We start from the raw sequence: 26531 nt of genomic DNA on the forward strand, positions 1-26531 counted from the left end.
TATTTCTATTTCTATTTCTTTCCCCAGTCACAGCCTGCCCTGCCCTGTACAGGCAGTCCTGTACAGCTCCCCTGTTCACCTTCAGTGCCCATGGCCTGTCACAGTCATTTGTGGAGAAGAGCAAAGTTCAAACAGCACCTGCAACCCAGGGCACCAATGAAAAGGTATTAATTAGCCATAAAATGCCACTGAAGCAGCCCACACAGAACTGGCACTGCAGAAGCAGTTGTGCACACCATGGTCAAGATGGTGCCAAGCAGCAAGGATTCAGATGAACCAGGGGTTTGCTTTAGGGAGAACATTTGCTAGATCAGTGGAGAGAAATCTCAAGTCAGGCCCAACAAGGGAAGCTGGACCTGTACATATTCACTGCTGGCCATGGCCAAACCAGAGCTGGTCATTGCCAGATCAGCCCTGGCAAGGCTTCCCACACATGCTGTGGGTGGTTTGCAACCTGCTTGGATGCAGACTTTGTCATTTCACTTCAAATATTCCTCTTACTGCCCTTCCCTGCTAGCCATGCATGTTTCCTTGCTGCTTTTCACTCATTTTTTTTTGTTTTTATAACCCAGGTCTTCTAATTTATTCTGATTGAAGGTCTGTCTCCTCCCATACTTACACAGATTGCCTTTTCATTTTTAGCTGCTGCCTCCACTTTGTCCCTGAGTGTGGCTTAAGGTGGGAGGTGATCCTACAGCTCTGTGTGCATGTGAAGAGCAGAGGAGCACACTGAACATGGAAATCCTCAGGTCTAAGTGCTACTCAGGAAGAATTTGGTGTGCAGTCATGGGGATGAGAAGCACAGCCTGTCCATTGGTGGAGAAAGACGCTCCCTCATAAGACCTAAGGCACTGCAGAGCCCAACCTGGCACAAAAGCAGAAAGAGCAGACCCCATCCATTAGGAAAGCTCACCAGTCATTCCTGTTTCCAGACTCCCATCACAGTAACCTGCCTCCAAAACAGCTCAAGGCAGGATGGAACAGGTTTGCCAGCAGCAGAGATGAGTGTGTGAAAAAAGAGCCACTTAAGACATGCTGGCACTGTGGTATTTAACAGAGACTGATCACATCCAGCAGCACACACAAACCACATCCTCTGCCTCTACACTTCTGAGCAACTTCAGAGAATCAGACACAGGAAAAATATCTAATTAGAAAAATCTAAGTGAGAGAGGTTATTGCATGGGTCTGCAAATGGGCCCAAACCCAGTAACCTAATTATCATGATCCCAGCAGCAGAGCCAAGTACACCCATGGGACTGATCCTTCAGCCACTTCCACACGGGAAGCAGGTAAGAAGTTTCCTGGAGCTGAAAACTACATTCTGGAGGGAAATAACTTGCTGGGACTTTACAGACACTGTGTGGAGAAGAAGAGTTTCTTCCTCTCTATCAGAAGCAAGGCAAAGAATGTGAGAAGGATTTTGGGTCACAGCAGATCACCTTTAGAGTGTGACTTCCACCACTGGCACTTAGCCTCCTCCCTTCATGCTTCCTCTGTCGCAGACCATCTGAATACCAAGGTGACCTGTGAAGATAACACAGAGAGAGGAGGCATTTAGGAGCCACTGTGTCGATAGTTGAGGACAAAATATAATTGTACTGTCCTCCTGGCTATTGACAGAGTGTTCCCTCAACTGCACAGCACCTGCTTGGAGGCTCAGCACCTTCCTGGCTCAGCCTGTCCGAGCCAGCGGCTCCCCGAGCCTGCCAGCACAGAGGAGGCTTTGGGTCAGCTCAGGGGAGAGAACCATCCACCTGCAAACAAAGGCCTGTCCCTATCTTCTGAATATTCACTCAGACAAGAAAACTATCCTCCAGACTACAGTTATGGTTTGAATAACTCACAGGAGGGTTTTGCTTTGAAAAAGCTGAGCTGTCAGCATGTTTCTGAACCAGCTGGACACAGGCAAGGCTCCTCAGCTTCCAATCACAGCCTGAGAGCCAAGGGAGACAGGGAGAGTAAGAGGAACCCACCTGGCTCCTCTTCAGGCTCCAGGGCAGTGCAAAGCAGCCCAAATTCACACTACATGATGTAGCTGCCAACAGCTCAGGGGCCAGAGATTGCCCACAAACTCCAAGTGCAGGAAGGACTCCTTTTCCTCTCTCACTTGACAAACTCACCCACAAAGCACTTGGCACTTCTGGGCTCAGCTTCAGGGCTGAAGTGAGTTAAGATGTCCCAGCTAGCCTGGGTCCTTGCCAAAGTGCAGAACAAGCCCCAGCACCCACAGCACAATGGGTAGACAGTCAAGGCCCCTGTGATCATCACTGGGTGGCAGGAAGGGTTTCTCGAGCCCTTCTCACACAGACTTTCTCCTCTGAATGACAACTTCCCCCCAGGTGATAGAGCAGTCACCTGGGAGATGAGTGTCCACAGCAGACATCCTTGCTCTAAGCCAAAGGGATGCTCTCCTGGGCTCTGGAACGAGGTGATTCACTTTGCACTTGGGTTCTCTGCTTTGGGTGCCAGAAAACTAGGTCAAAAATTCCCAGGCTTAGGCAGGAAAATGATGAGAGTTTTGGGCTCTGCAAGATGCTCCAGTTTCCTTCTAGAAAAACTTTCAGAAGCCTGACACCTGCTCCACAGCAAAACAGAACATTTTTCTACACTCAGAAGAATCTGTAGGATGACAAAAGTATTTCTCACTCAGCCATAACACACACCAGTGTTTTTCCATCAGCTGAGACACCTCCCAAGAGAGATGGGCTCCCTCTCAGCCTCCCCTTTGGCAGAGTCCTCCAGGTGTCAGCCCAAGGACAGCACTGGGAAGCAGGCAGTTACTCCCTGTGTTTCAGAGGAGTGGGAATGAAGACCTGGCATGCAGCAGGTACGGCTCTGTGGATGCAGCAGAGGTGGAGTCTGGTGTTTCTGCTGGGTCCAACACAGTCTGTGGACAGGAGGAAAGGTGCAAATGAAGTGATGCAACATAGAGAGGGTGTCTGATATCTCTGCAACAAGCCAGAGATGTGGCACCAGGGCACATTCCTCCAGATTCCTGATTGCCAAGCATTTTCCTTCCCCTCTCCTTCTGTGAGCACAGTGCCATGGGGCACAGATCCACAAGGCCCAGATCTTGCAGCTTCTGCAGATGAGGTCTTGGATGTTGCTCTATTTCCTCCCCATGTCCAAGAGGACATTTTCAGAGAACATTTCCAGGTCCCACATGACAGCAAAGCTTGTTCTGATGGTCTCACTCACAGTAAAGTGTCACCACATGGAAATTCTCCACCAGGAGAGAATTCCCCTCACAAGCCATCTCACACCGAGGTGCAGTTTACAAGGATATGGGATGGTCACAAGGGTTTGCAGGTTACAAGAATCTCTATGGCTGCCACTGGGAAAAGGGGAGGGAGGTTATGGAACTCGTGCATGCTCTCTGAAGGGGTGAGGCTGGCAGAAGGTCCTGGTTGCTCATGGACACTGTGCCCTGCTGATCCCCTGTTCCTGGATGTCAGAGCTGGCGTTGTGCAGTTCCTCAGCCAGGGGCTGGAGTGCTTTCATGGCCACTCTGGACCTCAGCCCTCAGGGGTGCAGCATGTGCACTGACTGGGATCTCTTTTCTTGAACTGCACAGAAGATGTGTGAGGCTGAGATTTCCTCAGTGAGATTTGGGATGTCTCTGGGTTAATGACCTGGTCTACCTTTGAGTGCTTAGGAGACCTCCCCTTTGTGACCTCAGGCTTTGAAAGGCCCTTGAAGTGATGGCCTGGTTAACCAGCCCTGTGGACATGAGCACATCCCTGCACATCATGTCAAGCCCAGTGTCCAAGAGTCACTCCCCATGAGAGGCTGCTTCATCACCCACTGCAAACCAGCATGGAGAGCAGGATGTGAAGAATCATAGAATCACAGAATCATTCAGGTTGGAAAAGCCCTCTGAGATGATAAAGTCCAACCCTTAACCCAGCACTGCCAAGGCCACCACTAAGCCATGTCACCAAGTGCCACATCCACACATTTTTTGAATACCACCAGGGATGGTGGCTCCACCACTGCCCTGGGCAGCTGTTCCAATGCCTGACCACCCTATTAGTGAAGAAATTTTCCCTAATACCCAGCCTAAAACACCCCTGACACAATTTGAGGCTTTTTCCTTCTTTCCTGTCACTTGTTACCTGGGGGAACCCTAAGCCCCACCTGTCAGGACAGGGTGACCAATGCTGCAGAGTGACCAGTTTAGGCTCTGTGACAGCCACAGCTGAGCATCTCTCCTCTCTCCACCTGCAGTACAGCTCCCTACAGCCCTGGCTTCAACACTAGCAAAGTTAAGAGGCAACTCAGCAGGATATCAAGGGGACCTGCAAATTGGTATCACTTCAGTTCACCTCCTTCCTGGGCATGTCACTTGTGACATGGGCATGTAAGTACACAGAGAGATATCCTTCTGCAAAACACACATAAAACAGAGCCCTGCTCTTTCCTTGTTTTGTCAAGGAATATGCTACAGGGAGCAGCTCTCAGTAGATGGGAATATTGCTGAGTTGTGTTACAGCTCTGTCACACAGGGAGCCCATGGCCTTGCCCCCAGTAGCTCAAAATGGAATTAACATTTTAAACATTGACCTTACACTAATCAGCATGAAGCACAAACAAGAGTTCACATCACCTACTGTCTCTTTGGGTGAGTTCTGAAATAAATTCAGCAAACAATAAATTAAAAATTCAACAGATCATTATATGACAGATCTGGATGTGTTTATTTTCTAATGGATAAACACAGGTACAAAATAAACCACATTTGAAATGCATCATTCTCAAAATGAGGCAAAATGGACTTCAGCTTTAGTAGAGCCTCCATTCTTTGTTCTAGCAACTTCAGTGGAATGAAATATTGGAAGTTTTGATTATAAGAATTTCTTAAAAAGGACACTACAGGCAAGGCAGTATCTCCGTGTGTGACTTTGCAGAGTAGGATATTAAATAATACATATTGAGCACATGCTGCTGCACTGTAGAGAATGCCAAAGCAGCAAGAAAACATGAGATTTTGGTTTTTGGAGAGGTTCAATGGTAGATGGGCTTTTGGCATTCCCAAGGCACAACAAAGCAGAGTGGCACTGTGGAAATAAAATACATTAGTTGAATGTTCCTGCTAAACCTACAAGAAGGATATTTCAGCAGGCCCTTCTCAGTTCTAAGATCAGATGAAGGGTTCTGTTCTTTCACCATTAGTTCTAGGGAGAAACATCATCTGTATTTTCCACAATTTCTTTGTGAACCATAAGCATTAAACCTAATTTTAAATTCAACTTTGTTTTTTGGACTGTAACTCTGTACCAAGGGCTGAAATCTCTACCTGGAGAAGAAAAGCTCCTGCTGCAGAAGCTGCTCCTTCTTCTCCCCACAGGAGGAGTTATCTCTACAGCCCCTAACACCATCCCCAGCCCATTCCAGCTCAAAGACCTCAGCCCCATCCTGAGGAGTGCTGATCCTGCTGATCCTGGCTTGAATACCAAAAGTGAAGCAGGAAGGCTGTCAGTTCCTTATCTGCTCCCTTTCCAAAAACATGTCTGAAAACAGAGAAACCAGTCATTTTTCCTTGATTGTACTTCCACTGTCTGCAATAAATTGTGGGTTTTTTCTATCTGATTAATCAAAGTTCACAGGAACTAAATCAACATTTCAAAATAGAAACAGCCTAATGGCATTTTGGCAGCTTTCAAAAATTAACACTTAGATCTTTTACTTAATGAAAGTTTAACACTGACTACCCCAGCACTTTATTTCAAAACCCTCCAGAGCCTCTGCTATCCTGAGCACCAGAACTATGTACTATGCTAAAGTTTTCATAATTAAACAATACCATATGATAATTAACATGCAACTTCACCCCAGTAATGATCAATAAGGAGATTCACCAATGAGATGAGATAATTCCCCTGGGTGTACTTTAAGCCATCTTATTTTACATGTTGGACCTTACTTGGATATCTGCCTCACACTGAGGCTGGACTGCCATCTACAAATGCTTGGCTTTTTCCCACTTTTTCCCACAAGTCAGAGAAATTAGCCCAGAAAGGGACTTTTCCAGGCATCTGCACTTAAACAAATGAATCTCAATCCAGTCACAAAAAGCAAACACCAAATGACTCAGATAAGATGCAGTTTATACCTCTAAAGTGTTGCTTTAGAACCTTACAGGTCTTGGCACACATTTTATTAACAGCAATTTCACATTCACTGACAGATCACTGATGCAAACATTGAATACTGTCAGGCCTGCCACCAATTCCTGCAGCAAGCCCTGAGAAACACCAGTTTTCCCACTGACAACCACCTTACAAGTACTTTTTTCACCTTTAATTCACACTATATCTGCTCTACTGCTTCTGGGAGTTAATATTTGACTCCAGCTGCAGTTACATAGCACAGCTGCTCTGTGCTGCATGTTTCAAGTAACCTCTCCAGCAAACTTGTACTTTCCACAAAGAATAAATCAGGGATGTTTGATAAAACTGGTTTATCACAGGTTGCCACAGACTGTGACCATTAGTCTCAGTCTCTCCTTGAGCTCCTAAAACCTGAATTTGTCTTTGCTTTCAGAGTGTCCTGCAGCCAATATTTGTGCAAGTTCCTGTCCTCACATATTGGTATCCATGATCCCATCACAGGGCACTACAACATCTGCACCCCCTTGGTTTTCTCCCATTATCTCTCTGCCCTTTTCCCTATTTTCCTTGAGCCCAGTATCTTTGTGACACACACTGTACAACATGTTCAGCTGGAGATTAAATGAAGCAAAGTATTCCCTAAGCAGATCCAAACTTTCTTTCCCTTACCTTATATAGGATGAGGAAAAAAAAAAAAAAAAGGAGTGCATAAATACTTTTTACCTTTCCTTAATGTTCCAGGCTCTTTGCATTCTTTTCCTTTATTGCACTGGTTGTTCCTAATGGATAAACCTTGGGTACAGCAAAGCCTGTTTTTGCCTTTGTAGTACTCCTTGATTTGGGGACACAGTGAGGGATGGAGCAGCAGTGGGATCACAGAGGTTTGGTTATTCTGACTTGTGCAGTCATCTGGTACTCAGTCCTGGATCAAGGGCTTAAACAGTTCTCCACTCAGCTCTGGCAGGAAATGCAGCCCACCATCTGCAGGCATTAGGGGCTAATTGTAAAATACTCCCTAGGCTCAAACTTGGTGTAAGTAAAGAAGTAGGTAGGGATGCTCACCATAGATTTTCTGAATTCCCTGGAGGTCATCCTGGGGCAGTTTGAAGTTGTGTGTTTCCATGTACTGGTAGAAAGGAGCCATGATAGCACTGGGATCGTTGGAGTGTTCCAGACCCAGGGCATGCCCCAGCTCGTGGACTGCGACCAGGAAGAGATCGTTCCCTGTGGGAGGAAGGCACAGCCAGGTTAGCACACAGCCACAGCCTGAGCCCATCCCAAACCCCTCTTGCCCACAAAGCCAGAAGCAAATGCTTTGCTCTCCTACTACACAGCAGGTCACAGTGCCAGGTGCAGCTCCTGGAGATGGTTTTAGTCCCAAAAGTCTGCACAGCCTTTAGCCATTGTCATGGAATGGGCCAGAGGCTGCCAGTTCCAGAGCAGGTAAAACAGGCAGTACCTGGAATAAAAGGATACTGACTGTAGAGTCTTTTGCAGAGAATTTACAGAAAGTGGCCAACAAAATGATCATTCTATTACCACTGGCTCCCTGAGTGCTGCCAGGAGAGGTGAGAGCGCAGACAGTCTGCTAATCAGTGGTGGAGTGAGTGCTTTGTGCCCCTTCTGTGTCCTCTGGTGCCATGCTCTGATCTGCCCTGGACCAACAAATTGTAGGTCTGCAGGCAGCTGGCAAGGCATGAGGAAGGACAGAGAAGACCAGGACACTGTCTGTGTCTGTGTCCTAACACACACTGTGCTGTGTGGGCAGCCCCATCTCCTCCAGCATGGGCTCCTCAATGTTCTTTTACTCTGCCGGACCCCTGGCACTGCCATGTGTGCAGGAGGTGAGCACAGGCAGCTCCATCCTGCCCCACTCCCACACAGGAAAGAGGTTGGGTTGGATCTCAGTGGTGGAAGACAGAAGGAAGAGAGAGGAAAGAAGGGTTAGGATGCTTCCTGACAGGAAGAAGAAAGGATGAGGAGCGCTGTCAGGTGCAGAAGCTGGGAGCAGTGAGAAGTAGGGGTACCTTCAAATCTACAGGCACACATTCCTCTTCAGTCCCATGGGCCTGGGACCCTCATCTCTTTAAGCTACTGTGGTCCCTGGATGCCTTACTCCATAAGGGCACTGGAAAGTGACCCAGGCAATGCTGTGTAGGGATGAAGATACAGCCAACAACGACTGATGTAAGGGTCTCCTCACGGCAGTAAAATGTCTGAGCTCTCAATTCTGCCTGAATTTGGGCTCCTCTGGTTTTGGGTTTTTTTTGGCAAAACAGAAACCAAGAGCATTTGCAATCACACACTTGCAATCAGTTGTCAGTGGCAGTTCAGTAGCTGCTCTGCCTCTCCAAAGAGCTTCCTCACACCTCCACTGCACCTGCCTTGGAGACACCAAAGCTCAGTTCAGTGTTGAGCTCTCCTTGAGACAGGAGTTGCAACAGTGACTCACACTGAACCATCTCCACTTTTTAATTTCAATAGTTACTGCTTCACTATTACCCATAAAAACAAGACAAAGCAGTTCCCAGGGTCTGTGAGCCTCCACAGCAGGGAGCTTTGCCAGGCTCTGAAGATACCTGAGGTCAGTACCAAACAGTGCTCCCCAGCCATACATATCACCCCAAAATGGTTAAATGCTCTAAACATTTGAGTTGGAGGGTGAAAGCATCTGAATATGCAAGACATGTTAAAATATACGCATGCATTTCAAATAATTTTTCAAATGAAATTGTCTAAAAACATATACAGCCTAAACTTTAGCCACATATTTATGTAAAATTTTAGAATTTCTGTATTGGGGAAGTCCAAATGGAGACCTACTTAGTAATTTTTTCTCATCTGTGGTTGAAAATCTGGTGTGTGTAGAATAAGCCAACACAATGTCCAACAGCAAGTATAAAATCCATGAAGTAGTTTTATGGTAAAGTTTGGAGAACTGATCACTCTTCACAGGTTTTCAAAAACACTCAAGCTTAGAAGATGCACTCAGGTTCCAAATGAGATTCAGAGATTCAATATCCTTTGGCAAAACTGAATTAACTTAAGCCTCCTGTATCACCTAAATGCTCATGAAAGCATCATTTTCACTGCTACCACAACTACTCACATGTGGAAGTCCACAGTAAAGCTCACTTAGTACAGAGCTGACCTCATGAGACCCTGCTCATCACTCACCACAGGCTCATAGTCTGTGCCAGTGCTCAGGGACATCTTCCCTCACCTTCCCTCAGTGGCATTTTCCTCCTTTCTAAAGAATTTGCAGTATTTGTGCTGCCAGTAGGTCTAGAACTTGTCTCTGTGTAACTCCACATATAATCTATGGAAGTGACTTGCCTCTATGTGCTAAAACTTTACCAGGAGCATAAGATCAGGCACTATCTTAAATTAGTTTTAAATAGCTTTCAATCACTTGTTTCTGCCCAAAATAAATGCCAGTCCACTTTACAGGTGGAAAATGAATCCCACAGACTCATAGGATGGCTGAGGCTGGAAGGCACCTCTGGAGATTGTCTGGTCCAAAGTCCAGCTCAAGCAAGGTCAGGTAAAGCAGGCTGTCTTGTCAGATTTTGAGTGTCAGGCTTCTCATACTGGGAAGTCCTGCACAGGGCACTCCAGATGTGCCAAGCAGAAAGGAAGGATCATCCCCTTGCTGGCACTGACTTGCTGCCAGCACTCTTCCAGAGGCAGCCCTGGATGCTCTTTGCCTTGGTGTTGCTGACTCATGTTCAGCTTGTTGTCAACCAGGAGCCTCAGGTCCTTCTCTGCAAAGCTGCTTCCCAGTCTCTGAGCCACCAACAGCCCAGGGCAGGCCTGTGCATTTCCCCTTGCTCACTTTCCTTAGGTTCCTGACAGCCTACTCTAGCCTCTCAAGGTCTCTGAACAACAGCCTCACTGCTACCAACCATCTGGATTTCCTGTGATCTTGACTTGCTGAATGTGCACTCTGCTGTGTCACTGATGTCATTTCATCAAGGTGTTAGTACTGATCTCATTCAACTCCTCTGACACATATCCATCTTCTGGAACTTCTCCATCTTGTGGTTTCCACAGCCAAGGATGCAACTGATCTTCACACTAACCACATTCCTTCAGCTACCAGGTCCAGAAGATGAGACAACCAGTAAGAGTTCTGAGATGATCAGCAAGATGAAGGCTCATTCCTGAAGAAGTACCTCAGCCATGAGGGGAGTCAGGCCAAGCAGCTCTTCCACTATGGAACAGAAACACACCCTTTCCCAGCTCTGCTTAGGAAACACAGCTGTGGAAAACAGCTGCTGCTGTCCAGTTTTAAATCACCATTCTGACTGGCAGTTGTGTGTGAGAATGCCACAAAGCACAGAAAATGCTGGCTGGGAAGCTTTGTTACACCTAGAGGTAAGAAACTCTCAATGAAATGAACTGTCCCAGTTCCAGCACACCCACAGCAGGCAGGTCAACAGTGGAGTAGAAAAGCTCTCCTCCTCCATGGACAGGAGGCCACCCAAACCAGAGCACTGATAAACCCCGGGTGGAGGCTGGAGCAGATGAAGTGGAGCTCAAGAGGATTCCTAGAAAGTGAACTGACCTCTACAGATAGCATGACAAGAAGCTCCTCTTAATTCTCTCCAAGTACTTTGATTCTCAGTGCTGTGGTTGCTTCTCATCTGCATTTGCTGGGAAGCAGTCATGGCAGAAGTACACATAGCTCCCTTTCCTTCTGCTCTCTGCCCTGGCCAAAAATTTCTCACCACAGTTCAATCCCCTCATCCTTCTATTCCAGCCTCCTCTCAGACACATCTGTTGACCTTTTCCTTCCAGCATGCCTGTGAAATCTTACTTTCTCCATCCTGCTGTAAACTCTAAGGGGGTCCCAGGTCTGAAACAACTACATCATTCTCAGAGAACAAGTGAGACAGCATTTCAAGGGAGGAGGAGATGGGAGAAAGAAGCTTTAAGACCATTTCAAAAGCCCAGAGTTCTCAAAAATCCAGCTCTGGATTCATTATCCTATTTTCTCTTGAAAGGTCACTTGATATTAATAATACTATTGAGGAACAAGTTCCTTTTAATTTGCTAAGAGTAGGGAATTCCATAGCATTCCATAGCATTGTTAATTTCCTTTTGAAAGGGTGGGCTAGGATTTGCTCTGAAAATATTGAGGTATAAACCCACCAATATTGTTCTTTTCTCCCACAGCACTCAGCCTGGAGCTGTGAAGGCTCTCTGTGTTCTCACCCACTGCTGAGCTGGGGGAGTCTGGAGCTTGTACCTCCTACATTGTTTCTGCTGGTTCTTGAACATACAGAAAGGTCTCTGACCTCCCAGTTTGTCCTATTTCTTGTCCAAAATAGTGTCCATTTTGTCCCACAGTGTCCATCTTCTTGAAGCAAGATTCGGATGGAGAACTTACAGCCTAGCTTGATGCTTGGCTACGGAAACAAGGTCAGGCAATGGGATACAGCTCCTTCATTTCCTGTTCAACCCACTCCCCCAAGACCAAGTAACAACAAAACCTTGCACTCAGAGTGCCCAAGGCACCTGGGTAAGACAGTAGGGTTAAGATGGATCTGTACTTGGAGGAAACAGTCACAAGAGAAATACAACAATTTTTGCTGATTTACACCATCTGCACAAAACAAACAGGTCTGGTCAGAGAGCTGCCTGAGTTTCCTCCTTCCCAGTTCCCAGGAGGCAGCCAAAAGTCCAACAATGAGCACTAGAAAGAAGATGACCCTGGTAAAACTGGTGGGAAGGAGGAAGTCGTCTCACTGAGTGAAATAGTTCCACCTGCTATGCTAAACACAAAGAAACACAGTTAATTTAGCTTTTGCTGATGTATTTTCCTCCCCAGCACAATGCTATCACCACAGAAAATGACAACTGAGGACATACCTATAAAAGCATCCTCCATTATCATGATGCCACACCAGGTGAATACACTGCTTACCTTACATCCAGCTCAATGGCTCAATACAACTTGAAACATAGGTTTAAATTGAATTTTCTTAATTACAAACAATCTGTGTTCAGGATAAATCTCAGTAGCTGGTGTGCTCCCAGATGAGCTAACTTTAGATAAACTGCAATATAATCCCACATCAAACCCACATCTTTGGTGGAAGGACTTTCAAATTGTTTGTAATGTTCTACTTTTCCCTGCAGAGTAAAGAAACACATGGTTTTATTGCAACAGCACAGAGAACACCAAGTCATAGATAACTATTTATGAATGAACTTCCTTCAACTCTCAAGCTCCATTCCTCCTGATATTCTGATTTTAATCTTCCTCTGGAAAAAACTTTCAATAGTTAACAGACACCCTGAGAAAGCTTTTCTATCTGAAATTGCCAGCACTTGCCTTCTTGTACCGTGTCATTCCTTTTAACTATGAAAATCCACACCAAAACACTTTATTTGGCCAAGGAATTCACTGAATAACTCCTTCAGGTCAGCGAAGCCACTTGCTGAAATGCCTGACAGTTCATGGCAGCAGGGACTCCAGTAGGGCAGTGCTATCAGTTATTGCCATCAGTGTTTATCCCTGAGCATGTGGATAAGCTCTGGAGAGCACACAGCACTGGGGACTGTAAATCCAAGATACAGCTTCCAAGACAACAGAAGTACAAATAATATTGCATATCAGCAGAAAAGAGACTGAATCTCTGCTCTTTGTCGTGTTAGTTTTATACTTTATGAACTGTATCACTCTGCCAACACATGTACATATTGCAGTGTACCCAGACACAATTAAAAAGACATATGAAGGTTATATTTTGATATTTTATTAAAGTAAGCATGATACTAAAGAAATCAGATGATTGTGTGTGACAATAGCATGCCTCAGGTAATTACAGAAGAGATGGTGTGAACTAAACGTGCTTTGAATAAACTAAAATGATCCCTTCCACCCCAACAGTCATGTAGAGACAACTATTTCCCAAGCACAACTTAAAGAAGCTTTAGGGCTACTCTAAGCTATGCCTTGGTTCTTTATCTTCAGACCTGGTAGGTCTGACCTGCTCAACAGAAGAACATGTGATTTGTCTGTGCTCCTCCATTCACCTCCACAACACGCTCTGCTCAAGGAAAGCTTTTCAGTCTTCTGAAGACCCTGAAGAAGGGGTGATACTGCTCTGTGGAATTCTGTGGTAAACAGCTGTTCTATCTAGAAAGGAAGAAAATGCATGTTAAAAATAAATCCAAGTGTTACCTTGTTCATAAGCAATTAGTGGTACGTGTAGCAATGAACGTGTGTGCTGCTTCTTATGGAATTAATGAAAACTCTGAAAAGTGTCTAAACAGCTTCCCTGGAGAAAGAAGGACTGAGCTGCAGTTTTGACAGCAACTGTACCACAGCCATGTTAAACTGATCCCCACGAGACCAAGGTACTGCAGAAGGACAAAGAACCACATTATGTTACCAATGTGTAAGGTAACTTGCCTTTACTGCACAAAAGGCAGCGTGCAAATCAGGGCTGGTAGCTGTGCTGCACACCTTACTAATGGTGCAAGCTGTGCTTTATCTGACATGGACAGAGGGCATTATGAGGACAACCTCCTGTAGAAACTCAGAGGAGAAATACAAACTAATGGTGTGGAATGGAGACCAAAACTGACAGAGTGTGCAGGCAGAGAGAGGGGCAGTGGTACCACTTCAGCTGGCTCAGCAGCTTGACAGTCAGTGGAGTAGGAGTCTTCTGCTGAAAAATTAACCCCATCTTTCACAAATGTAGGTTGTAATTCCATAAACAAATCAATAGCAAAGAATTACTAATCCCAAAATGAAAATATGTATTTGCCTCTAGCAGCAGAGAATTTGGTAGAACAGACAGTAAAGCAGTAAAGAAAAAAAAATTATCATAGAAACACAAAAAAAGTAGATATGACTTTCATTCCATCAGTCTTGAAAAGGAGCTGTTTGTATTTTAAAAGTATTTAAATACAGCAGGGTCATCTGACAGAATTCAGTCCTGACCCAGCTGTGGAAACCCTGGAAGGTAACTAAAAAACCTCAGGTCCTGGCACAGGCAGTGTGGACAATCCAGTCTGTGATATCTGAAATCCTTTTCTGCCCATCACGTTGAAATGATATTTAATTCCTGATGCTGGCAACAGAGCAAGTGTTGTTCTGGAAGCTGTGAAAGTAGTTCTGTGCCACAGCAAGGGTGTTCTCTAGAACAGGAGACTTTGTGTCTTCGTCCTCCCCTGACACATGAAGTTCCTGATGGGGCTGTAAAGCCTGAGTAGGACTGAGACATATGAGAGCTGGGATGGAAGAGTCATGTTCTTGGTGGATTTGGGTAGAGAAGGCAATGCTAGTCAAACTGTTTTCAAACTGTGAACTCTTCTTCAGAAACAGGAGAGAAAACAAAAAGGTAATTTAAGCAACTCCCAAGCTTGCTGCTCGTGTGTGATGACAAAATCCAGAGTATTGGGTGTAATTTCCCTTCTGATGCTACAGTCCACCTCTGCCTGTAATGACCTGCAAACTCTTTACAAGAATTCCTCTATTTTTCTTTTTTTTTGCTTCCTGATGGCCTGTTGTTTTTTCTCCTCCCACCTTCAGCAAGTGGAATGCAGCAAGTTTAATAAAGATACTGCTCTGTTTTGGCTCATTTCACATCATTAGTTTCTGCTTTACAACAGGAAAGTGATAAAAAGAGACTTTTTGGCTCACCTTGATTCTTGCAACCTGTTTTTTTCCACAGTTTTTTTTTTTCCTTCCTTTTTAAGGGAATGACACATCATTTTGATCCTTACTGGCTCTTTCCTGTGAATCCCAGAGTATTTCATTTTCTGTGAAAAGAAGTAAAATACTTTACTTTGATTATACATAAATCAATAGGATTCCAAATACCTACAGAACTATATTCATACTTTGTGTATTGAAGGAGTAGAAACAAATGCAATGGGATAACATTTTTCTTTGAAGAACACTGTGAACAGCAGGTGTATTGACAAGTACCATCAGGTGTATTTACAAGTACAGTGTTTTGAAAATTTAGAATTTGGAGATGACTCTTATTAATGAATTCCAGCTGTAATCAATAACTAGCACTGCCAAGCTTTAAAATCCAGCCTGCATTGTGAAGCCACTGCTGTTTGTAGAATGACAGAAAACACAGCAAAAGAAAGCAGTACTTACAGAGAGGGTGTCCAGAGGTGGAGAGGGGAAACTGAAGATGGAAATCTTCCCCACGTGCTGATGGGCTTCCTCTTTTCTCCTTCTGGTTGACAGGACAGGGGTGTAATCTCAAACTGTTGCTGATTTAAGCTGCCTGATTTGATTTCATTTTACTGTGGCTGGCTGTCTTGAAATCATGTGTCTATATCCTTGCTCAAATTAGCACAGGATGTGAGAGAGCTCTGGCTTATGGGAATGAGTCTCTCTCCAAGCAGCTACAGTATGAAACCAGTGTTAAGTAGGTATGTCCTGGAGATTAAACACTGAACTGGTCTTCAATGAACAAAGTACCAAGCAACAGCATGACCTGGTGATGTATCATCTAAAGGCCTAAGAGAATAAATTGAAATATTAATACAATTTATGCCCCACTTGACTTCAAACGTGCATATGAAAGTCTTCCAGGTCTTCTGTGTTAAGGGACATGTGAATAACTTCAAAGCAGCTCTGGTTTTCACTCTGGAAAACGCTGATGCTCATTTTCAACAACAGTGTCAAAAGCCTGAAAAATAATGATGGATTCAAAATGCCATTTGTTAGAACAAAACTCTTTAGATGTGGAGATGTTCTGTATCTGAGAAATAAAAAAGAAAATTAAAAATCTACTTAGCAGCCAAACAGCACAAAAATGACACATGTTCTCTGTTGTGAGCTACTCATTGTATTCATACTCTGTAGACTGCTGGCCTGAATACTTCCACAGAAAATGAACATGAGAAAAAGTGGTAAAATAAAAAAGAATGAGACAAAGCGAGGCAAGATGCAGAGGGAACAGGAATTAACTGAGGAGAAAAGACTACTAAGTTCTGGAAGTTTGCTGGGTGAAGGTACAGAGGTTAAGGTGCTTTTCCAAGCAGGCACTGCACTTGCACAAGTCAGGTAATTGAGGAGCAAGCAGAGAGTAGAGTCAACCTAGGAAAATGCATGTCCCTACAAACCTCAAAGACAAAAAGAAAGCAACAGCTGGATACTCTGCATTCCTCTTAGTTCCCTCCCTCCACATCAAATATCACAACTGGAATCAAACAAAACAAATAGGATAAATAATGTTTAGCCAGCAATGTTTCCAAAGTGACTGGAAACACCTGGAAGTCTTGGATAATGAAGAATTGTATGACTAGATTTTGTTTAGAAAAAGCCAAACCTACTGATACATCCCCCTTAATACCAGAGATCCCCTTGGATATTGTAACATATATTCTATGTTTATAGGATTAGTCTAGTCAATGCTCCATAAACCTTGTACATTTCAGGCATTAAAAACAAAAAAAAGGAACATCTTCAAAAGGATCAAACAGCAAAAAATATTGACAGCTACCTTTTCATGCATCTGTGAATATCACCAGTACTCCCTTATTGAAGATTTCAATATTAAACAGTTCTGTTTTTAGAAGGAAACTAGCTGATAGAAACAGAGAATTTTATGAGCTGAATACCTTGCTATGGCTCAGAGTTGCCATGAGATTGTAATTTAAGTTCTAGGAACTCCAATTCTGTCTATGGCAGTGCTAAAGAATTCTGGGAAAATATTGAAAAAGATTGAAAAAAAAAAAGATTGAAAGGCATGGCTGGAAGCCACCAAGTTTAACTTTCTGCTTCAAGCAGAGCTAATCTCAGAATTACATCAGGTTGCTCAGGACATCATCCAGCCACATTCCAAAATTCTCAAAGGCTGGAGTCCCCACAAACTCTCCAGGTGCAGCCTCTGAGGTCTACCACTCTGTAGGTGAAGAAGTTTTTACCTTAAACCCCAGGTGGATTTTTTTCTTGTTGCAGCTTGTGCCCCTTGCCTTTTGTTCCTTTTTCTGCCCTTCCACCTCCAAGAAGAGAGTTCCTCTCTCCTCTCTAATAATCTCCTCAGGTGGGAGACTATTAGATGCTTCCTCCCCTTCCTCCTTCTCCTCACTGGGCTGACCTAGTCCAGTTTCCCTGGTTTCATCTTGCTTACAGGGATACAAATGTCCAAAGAATCAAGAAGGTTTGTGATGTTAATATTGCCAAGACAGAAAACAGTAAACCTCCAGTGAAGACATTGAAGTACTTTGAACACACTGATCAGCAGATTAAACATGGGCTTAAAGCTCTGCATTTCCCCAAACAGGCTTGTCATGATCACTGGCTGTCAGTAAGATCCAAAATTAGCTACCCCAATCAAAATTTTCTCCTTGAGATCCTTGCTGAATATTCACATTCATCAGCCTAGACAACATTTGGCTCCCCTGAAAAAGCTGGTCGAGTTCCTGAGCATATGCCATGTCCAGATGGTGACTCCAGGAGTGCTTGCTCTGCTCTTCCACTGAAATAATGCTATTCCTTGTGGCAGAATCACAGGGAAAAAGCCATCCACATCCAGTTCCTCTCCTCTGTGGCTGACAGTACCTTCCCAAAGGTGGTTCAGACCCATTTCCACCAGAGCTTCTACAGAAGCTCCTGCACTGAATTAGCACTGAATTAACTGAAGGTGACCTGTGAAATCTCATCTCCCATACTGCTTCTGCCAGCATCTTGCAAACTCTGGCACTATTTGGTTGGCTTTCTCTCAGAAGCCTTGAACAGGAAACTTTCCAAAGAAGCCTCTGCAGGAACCCACTGGAAGCTGTGGGGGACACACTTAGTCAGGACAATTATAAAATTTGTTTACTTGCTGTTAGCAAAGCTCTGCATTTCTTACCAACATCTAAAAAGCTGCCACAATGCTCATCCTACATTTACAGAGAAAACTTGGTACAGGTATGGAAGAGAGGCACTGAAAGATGAGCCCTGTGATCTGTACAATGACCACAGGATGTGAAGCTGAGCCAAACTGGAGCTGGTACAGAAGGAACTCATCAGCTGTGGATGTCTCCTGAAGGAGCTGGAGTGGCTGCCCTGGGCAAGCTCCCCCCTAAAATGCTACATGACAACAGATGATAGCGAGGGTCTTAGAGGCCAACTCTGGGCATGGTGAAAGAAATAAAATCTGGTGATCCCTGGCAGAGTATGAATACCCCAGGTCTTACCTCACTTTAGTATTAAAAAGATTCTCTGATCTACCTGCAGGGGGTTGGCAGACACCACAGATTTAGTGGTATGGTGTTAGCAACATGCATAACAGCAATGAATTTTTTGCTTTTAAAACACCAGGAGGGAGATTTGCCTGGGATTATTATTAATACTATTTGTAATGTTAAACTGGAGATAAAAATTTACTTTCTATAATTAATCTGGATTTAACAAATGTTTGAGTTGTCAGGAGCATATAAGAGCTGTATATCACGTGGATATTTAAACTGACAGAACTGACTTTCAGTCACTCAGGACTCCTTTTCAACTTGTTTTTAGAGTTATATACATCTATAATTATTATTTCCATATAAAAGCTAGTAAATACTTGATTTGGCTACTTAATAATGTATTTAATGCATCGTCCCTCTGCTTGAGCCAAGTCAGGTGCCCAGTATTGCCAAGTCTGTTCACTCCCTTTCAGGCTTTTGCTGCCTGAGGTGGGCAGTTCAAAGCCTGCTCAGCTGTTCCTACAGCACATTTCAAGTACAAAACACCCAAAACTTCAAGAAAGGAGAGGAGAGTCTGGTGTTCCTTCTGATAAAACCAGTGGTTGTGACACTGAGCCTGTGCTGACAGGGGCCAGTGACCAAACGCTGCATTTGAGCAGCCAAGAGGGGCCCTGTGGCCAGGGAGCAGCTGCACTCCAGGTCCTGCTGAAAGACAGGAAAACAAACACAGATTCACCTGCATTCATGCCAGGCACCAAAGCCTAACTAGTCTGGGACCAGCTAAAGGCCAACAGCTGCTTTCATTCCTATTGAAGAGCACCTTCCAGGAAAAACACGAGGTCAGTCCCCACCACTGTGACCATGCCAGCTCCTGTGTGGTTGTGTAGATGACTTATTTCTAAATACTCCCTCTCTTTTTCAGTTGCATCTTGTTCACCACATCACTTCTCTGATTTGCCTTGGCTCCTCCAACATTCTGCTTCATGCTTCCAGCTGCTCTCATCATTATCACTGGGAAACAAATGAATTCTGTATCCCATGATCCCAGTTAATAAGAGCTGCTTCAGGATTTCAGCTTCCTACTTGGCTTTGCCCATCCTTATCTTAAGATTATCTAAATTAATCTTTCATAGCTTGCTTATGAGAATGCCAGAGAAGGCAGTACAATTATGAAGATTCATCAGCAACCATAAATTGAAAGTACAGTCTTATTTGGCTAAAGAAACCAAATGCCTGAGTGGAACTTTAACTGATACCCAGGGGGAGGAAACTTTGCATTCACTTTGAAAGCCTATGCAAGGGTCATTCTTCACAGTAAAAGAAAACAGAAGGGTTGGTGCATGTGCCCCTATTACCAAGGGTTCAGGAGGACAAGCAACAGCATCACAGCTGTTATTATGACACCAATGATTTTAAGGGAAATGGTAGCAGCCATGCTGTCCACAAGGGCAAAATCAGTATAATGATGAAAATGCAAAATGCTAATGAGTATATAAATCCCAAATAACTATACTCTAGCTGGGATGATGAAGTTGTCAGTAACCACAGTAGATTACCACAAGGCATCTTTACAAGACAGAAGCTTTCATCAAGGGGATACACCACATTCTCCATGTACAAATTTGAGATGGCTGTTTGCACAGAAAGATCTGCTCAAATAATTCTTATTTTTCCTGAGTGGATGAAATTTCATGTGAAATGTTTCACTTTTATCCATATAATTGATACTGCTAGTGAAGGCTGCAATGCAGCTCTTCTGTGGGGTGACAGCTGCTTCCAAACACAGATGGACTCTGCTGGTGCCACAATACAGCATAACAAATGCAGACTCACAAAAGCAAAGCTTCAGATCTGACTGGAATAACTGTAATAAAATTATTTGGGTGAGACATCAGCAAAATATTCTAAGGATCTGTGGCACCAGTTTCAGCATTCTGCTCTGTTGACAGGAGATTTACCTTCACAAGTGCAAGGCTAAAAGAACTCCAAGGCAGATTGCTCAAAATTTCCCTTTTACAAATATACATTCTTGTCAGGAGAGGAACATTTTCCACTGTGATATTTTGTGGGTTGATGTAAAGACACCATTGTTACTTCAATGACTCCTATAATCATTGAACAGATACTGAATGGCCAAACCAGTTTCTCTTTTGCACGTGAATGAGACCTTTGCTAATGATTAAGGTAAGGCTTTTTTATTATTTCACTGAGACTTCTTCAATCCCAGACTGATCAACCCTGTTGGCACAAAATACATATCTTAAGGACAAGCAACACCATCTTTGAAGAAATACTTCCTGTTAAACAGATTATATTGTCCCCAGTAATACCTTACTTTCAATGAAAATTGGCAGTGAACTGAGCAGGAAACCTCTGACCAAGAAACTGTTCACACCGTGCTAAAAGCATTTCAAACAGAACACATCAGAGCTGAGAACCTGAAGCTAGTGAGTGTTCCAGTGACAAGGAATAGTGAAACAGGACACCCCTCCCTGGAGAGGCTTGGATCATCCAGTGAGGAAGCAAGACACCTTCACAATTGCACACCAAAGATAAGGATGCAGACAAAACTAAATTCCTCACACAACAGGTCTATAATGCTCTGACTACAGCATTAACCTGTCACTCTCAAAACATCAATTTCTCTTTCTACCACCAGCATTTCCCCCAGATGGAAGGGTCAAATACAGCCCCACCATTCTCAACATCCTCACTGGTGACTTTAAAGAGAGCCTGTGCAGCCCAGTCTATGCAGCACAGTAATCTGAAAGTAAATACACAGCTGACATCCTCTGAAAAGGAAATCTCAATTCTTCCATCAATTCTTACACAAACTTCACACCAGCCCTTCAAATACCAATTCATGAACTTTGAGGACACCACCCATGACAGTCACTCAGCACAGAAGAAAAATACATCATGTTTTTGAAAGAGCCACATGGATAACAACAGCACAAAAATAGCTTTTATAAAAAGAGAGGCCCTCTACTTATTGTATACATTGCTCTCAAACACCATCCTAAAAACTGCATTTAAAAAAATGCTCAAAGAAGTGATCACCTATGGTAGAACATCCTACCAAAGGATGGAAAATCTGCAGAGCCATCCCTGCCAGTCTTTAAGCTGGCTCCCAACTCTGCTAAGCTCATCTCAGAAGGTTTGTGCAAAAAATGAGAACAGAAAAAAACAAGTACAACTTATCAAAACCTTCCCTTCCAACTTCCTGTAAGGACCTTCTACCCCAGATACCAGCACTCCCAGGTCTCATACACGGGCTTTCCTGGGAAGTCATATCCAATAGCTGGGCCTCCCACACTCCCAGAGCTGAGCTCAAGCAACTACTGAGACCAGACTGAAGGGGCACAGAGCACTGACACACACAAACACACCTTGCTGCTGCAGCTCTCACAAGGTAACCACTCAGTCTCTGACAGTCTGTCACTCCCCATCCTGGAGGGAGCCCTCCAGCCACAAACCTAGCAATAAAAATCCCTAACATTTCAAGACATCAAAACACTGCTTCTTGGTCACACTACAACTTCCCACAGTCTCCACACTCCTCCTTCCACACCCCACCTCTCTCTTTCTCAGCCTACACCTCCTCTAGTCATTTACACATGCCAGGAAACATTACTTCTCTTTTCCTACAAAGACAAGTGTCGTATACCCTCTGCTTTCCTACAAATTAGCACTACCTGGATGAACCTGACAGCTCCATTTCCTGTCAAAGATGATCTGATCAAGACTCACAACTCTGAGGGATTTTCCCCATTTGCAATCCAGTCTGAAAGCAAGCTGTCACCTTTAGGCCAGGCCTGAAGGTGGCTTGTGTGCCTGAAAGCTTTTCTTCTTTTCAAACAACACTGTTTGGTCTAGTGAAAGACATCATCTCTGCATATGTCCTTAGGCATCATGGGCTGTTTTTATATGGTTTAAAAATCAAGACATATTTACAGTCCAAGTAAACTTTTAATCCTTATCAAAATATCAAAACATTATTTTGAGTCCCTAAAGGCTTAAAGACATTTTTCCCAAACCATTAGGACTGTAGAAATTGGAGAGATATTTTGTGAGGCCATTGTGAAATTCTGATTATCAGCCTAAACTTTTTACAAGGCATCACTATCATCAATCAAAGGTTTGAAAACAGAACAGAAAGGGCTCATTGCCTTTAGAGAGTAAAATAAAGCTAGAAAGATGCAGAAACTCTTACTGCTTAATAAGATAAAAACAACTGTCCCAATCATCAGTCTCCCTTAACTAATCAGCCAGCCCCAAACTCTTGACAGGATAAGGAATTCCATAGTGTGAGAAACCAAATATGGATCAAAACAAATTGACATTTAAATGTCTTCACTCTCAACTTTACAATTTACACCTTTATAACTAAGTTTAATTGATCCTTGCAAAGTATTCTGTTTGATACAATTTCAACACTCTTTTGTTCATCTTTTCCCTCCCAGAGTTGTGGTTTTAGTAGCAATTAAAGCCCAAATCTTGAGAGATGTAAGAATCCAGCAGACACATTCTTTTGTTCTCTCCTAAAATTCTCACCATGCACAGCCACAAACAAACTAATAATATTCTTTTCCCATTTAAGATAGAATACATATTTAGAAAGCATCTGAACCACTGCATAGGAGGTGAAAGCTCCACCAAGCAAATACTTTCTAGTTGAAAACGTATCAGTGTTTGCAACCAACTTATCCTTGCTGGGAAAGATGACCTGCACTCTTACCATCATGATTGGAATTTCCCAGGGTCCATGGCTCATCTGAGTCAAAGTGAGTGTCTCCTCCAATCCCAGGTCCAGGAAAGTAAGCGTGAGCCAGGAATCCACCTTCTCCATCAAACGGAGAACTGTCTCCATGGAAACCAGAAGCAAAAAATATCATAATATCTGCCTCCTTTCTGTCATTTTTAATTTCATGGTAAGGGACCTCTTCAAAGGTAAGTGGTGTCACTCTCTGCCAAACATCAAAGGCCTGACGAATGGCTCTCCTTGTATCAATCTCGCCAACCTTGGGGGTGTAGTTGTGTACACTGTGGGGAATAGAAGGAAGGGATGTTTCAATTGCAGAATACATTTGAGACATATCAATATATATTGATATAGCCACACAGTTTCAACTTCCAAAGGGAAGTTTTTTACAGACACTGCTTTGTGCATGCAAAGTTTTGCTGTTACAAAGAAAGTTACCAACAGAACTACTACCCTGATCTGAAGTCTACATTAATTAACATGAATCTTCATAATACTTTGGTGATTTTGGATTACTTCCTAAAAACCTTTCAAATCTGGGTGTAGACAGCTGAGTAACTTTTTTTTAAAATGTAAACTACTTCCAATTTTGTCTGAAGTTATGTTAAGATGGAATCTACTATATGAAAAAAACCAAACTGATCACTAAAATTTGCTTTGAGAAACAAACTTCCAGTAAACTACATGACCTTACTTATATGACCTGCTTCACTCTCCAAACTACTTAAAATATTTTAGAGCTCATAAGAGCGATGGATCTGCCAGTTTTATGCAGCCCAGTCCATGACAGCTAAACATACAGAGTTTGGGGAGAGTAATGGGCATTTAACTGCAAATAATTGTCCCATAATTCTAAACCTTATGTTAAAAATGCTGTTCATGAGGTGTTTTGTGTGTGTGCATATAATAGCCTCATGATCTATTAAACTTGACTTGGGAAATATGAAGTATCTATGTCATGGGAACAATTTTCAGTCTTTAATGAAGCTGGCTCAATTTAATATAAACACACACATTCAGTGGTGAATCAAGACACCCATCACTTGAATGTGCACTACAAATACTGAAACTGGAAAGCAAAACAACTACTGGTTTGACAAGGGCAGCAGTGCAGCCTTCTGCCAATCTGCTTCTCTTGCTTATGCATATGCTTAAGACATATTTTATTTATATGATTCCACACCACTTTCCCCCAGGGTCCAGAAAATGTTAGAAGAAGAATCTGATTCTCAGACCTTTGCACACAGAAGGTGTCCCTCTACAGTTTGAGTTAAAATAATGATTACTCTTGGAAACCTTGAACTACTCCCCAGAACAAGTCTCTCCTCCCAGCCTTTGTAGTCCCTCATTGTCACTTGAAACATCCTCCTTCTTTCTCAGAATTCTTGGCAGAAGTGACAGAGTCCTTGATCCCAGTCCCTGATCTTCTTTCTTTTCACACCATCACGTCCCTTCCTAAACATTCTGGCACTTCCCCCATGCTGGTCACTCACATTTCTACCTCTTCACCACAGACTTTCTTTCTGTCTTAGCCAGATCTTCTCTTTAATGACTACATCTCTAATTTTCATTCCTTTGTAATCTCCTTTTCCCCACCAAAAAATTTAAAAGGCTGTCATTTAAACAAGAGGGTGGGTTAATTTTAATTTGAAGCGACATTCCTATTGCCAGAAACCTCCACTGGCCATCTTTCAGCAATTGCCTTTCAAAAGCCTGACTGACTTGGAACATGCCTCTGGGAAACACTGCCCCTCTGTAACACTCCCTTGACACCTGTAGCTCATCCCAGCTGGCCTAAGTCTGGATAAAAGCAAGAGCTCTATTGCAGGAGCAAAAGTAAAACCTCTGCAAAAATAAATGTTGCAAATCAGTAGAAGGAGAAAGCATCTCACCCCCAAACAGTGATATTCCTTCTGCTTTAATGGTTTGTTAAAGGTGACACATGATCTAAAGGGTAGAGCCTTAGATTTCTAACAGAAGAAAAAGGGCCTTTTACCAAGATTTTTCTGCCAAAATTGCACAACTGATGGCTGTGATTTAGCTGCCCGTACTGATCAGTTATTTTCTAATTGACAACAGACTCTTCAGTTACTCCAGTGCTCTGACAGTATTCTCCTCCACAACATTCTGAGAATGAAAGCCTGGACTAGACTTTTTAGGGAGGATCTAGTTTCAATTTAGAAGTACTTACAAATTCTGAATGCCAAACAAGTACAGACCATTTTTTCCACATCAAAAAGGGGGAGGGAGGGGCTGTACCTGTAGGTTATGTGCTTCTGTCTCCACTTCTGGCCAGTGAGTGCATATCGCTTTTTCCTCCGGCTGCGACGTAGGTGAGGATGATCTGGAACTCCACATCGAGGCTTCTTCATCCATCTGCAAGTAAAGGGAAAAAACAAACAAGCTACACACAAGGAGTTTGGAGAAGAGATTCTAGAGAACTCAGGAGGTGACTGGAAGACCTCTGAGAAATGGCCAGTGCTGACCCCAAGAAGGGTTCAGTCCCCCCTCTGTCAGGTTTATCCTCTGCATAGGGCTGTGCTACCCACCTCTGCTAGCAATCCACACACCTCAGCACACCAAAACCACTTCATTTTTGCTTGTGGAAACAGATTCCAGATCACATAGTCCCCATGCTTGACAAGAGTTTAAAAATGATAATGCCACAAGAGACCCAAATCAGAATCACAGGTGGATGTGCCCTGGGATCAAACTCACCTATTACCTACTGGATCCACTCTCCATTTGGTAAAGTGGTCCTGTGCCACTGAAAAAAAATCCAGTTCATACCTCACCAGGTAAAACTGAACAAGTGAAAACATAACCCTTCCAGATAATAACTAAGGCTTTCACCTGCAATGATCAGAGCATATCCCTCCAGTCTCTGGGTCACACACACCAAACTCCATTAGGTTCTCCCCATAACCCCTGACTCTTGATGCCACTCATTACATAGGAAACTCTAGACTCTATTGCCAAGCGAACTGGAAGAACAAAGGAGCAAAGGCTGTCCCTTGCATGAGGATCCAGTCAGTATTACCAGAGGCATCCACTCCTTCCCTACCTCCTTTACCTCCAGCCTTGACAGATCTGTTTCTTACAGCAGCTTGGGTGTGGTCAAACACTGACAGAGGCTGCCCAGAGAAGAGGCAGAATCTCCATCCTCAGAGACGTTCAAAACCAAAATGGAAATGGTTCTGGGCAGCCTGCTCGAGATGTCCCTGTTCTAGCAGAGGGTTGGAGTAGATGACCACAAGATGTTCCTTCCAACCTCAATGATTCTCTGACAGAGAATCAAGGAGAAGGAGGACTGTTCCTCAAAATACACTTGCTGATGTGGGCACACTCCAGAGAACCCAGAAGAGGCGTACAGAGAAACAAAGCTGCCCATCATTGTATGTGGCAGCTGGGGAAGAAGGAGACAGAGTCTGAGGAACTACAGGTACTGGTGCCCACCTGTCCCCAGTCATATCCTTTAAGATTTTGCAGTGCATCCA

At 43.7% G+C, this 26531-nt stretch overlaps 1 protein-coding gene across 1 annotated transcript in view; it reads right to left on the reverse strand.

Annotated features, from left to right (window-relative positions):
- Window positions 1–26531, reverse strand: part of MMP24 (matrix metallopeptidase 24) — a 43756-nt gene that overhangs the window by 10054 nt on the left and 7171 nt on the right. The window contains exons 3-5 of the mRNA XM_015647536.3: window positions 25294–25410; window positions 23011–23315; window positions 7176–7337 (exon numbers count right to left, since the gene is read on the reverse strand). Coding sequence (XP_015503022.2) covers window positions 7176–7337; window positions 23011–23315; window positions 25294–25410 — 584 coding nt within the window. The remainder of the gene's footprint in view (window positions 1–7175; window positions 7338–23010; window positions 23316–25293; window positions 25411–26531) is intronic.

The sequence above is a fragment of the Parus major genome, chromosome 20 (genome assembly GCF_001522545.3).
Source record: "Parus major isolate Abel chromosome 20, Parus_major1.1, whole genome shotgun sequence".
In the NCBI taxonomy this organism is placed as follows: Eukaryota; Metazoa; Chordata; class Aves; order Passeriformes; family Paridae; genus Parus; species Parus major.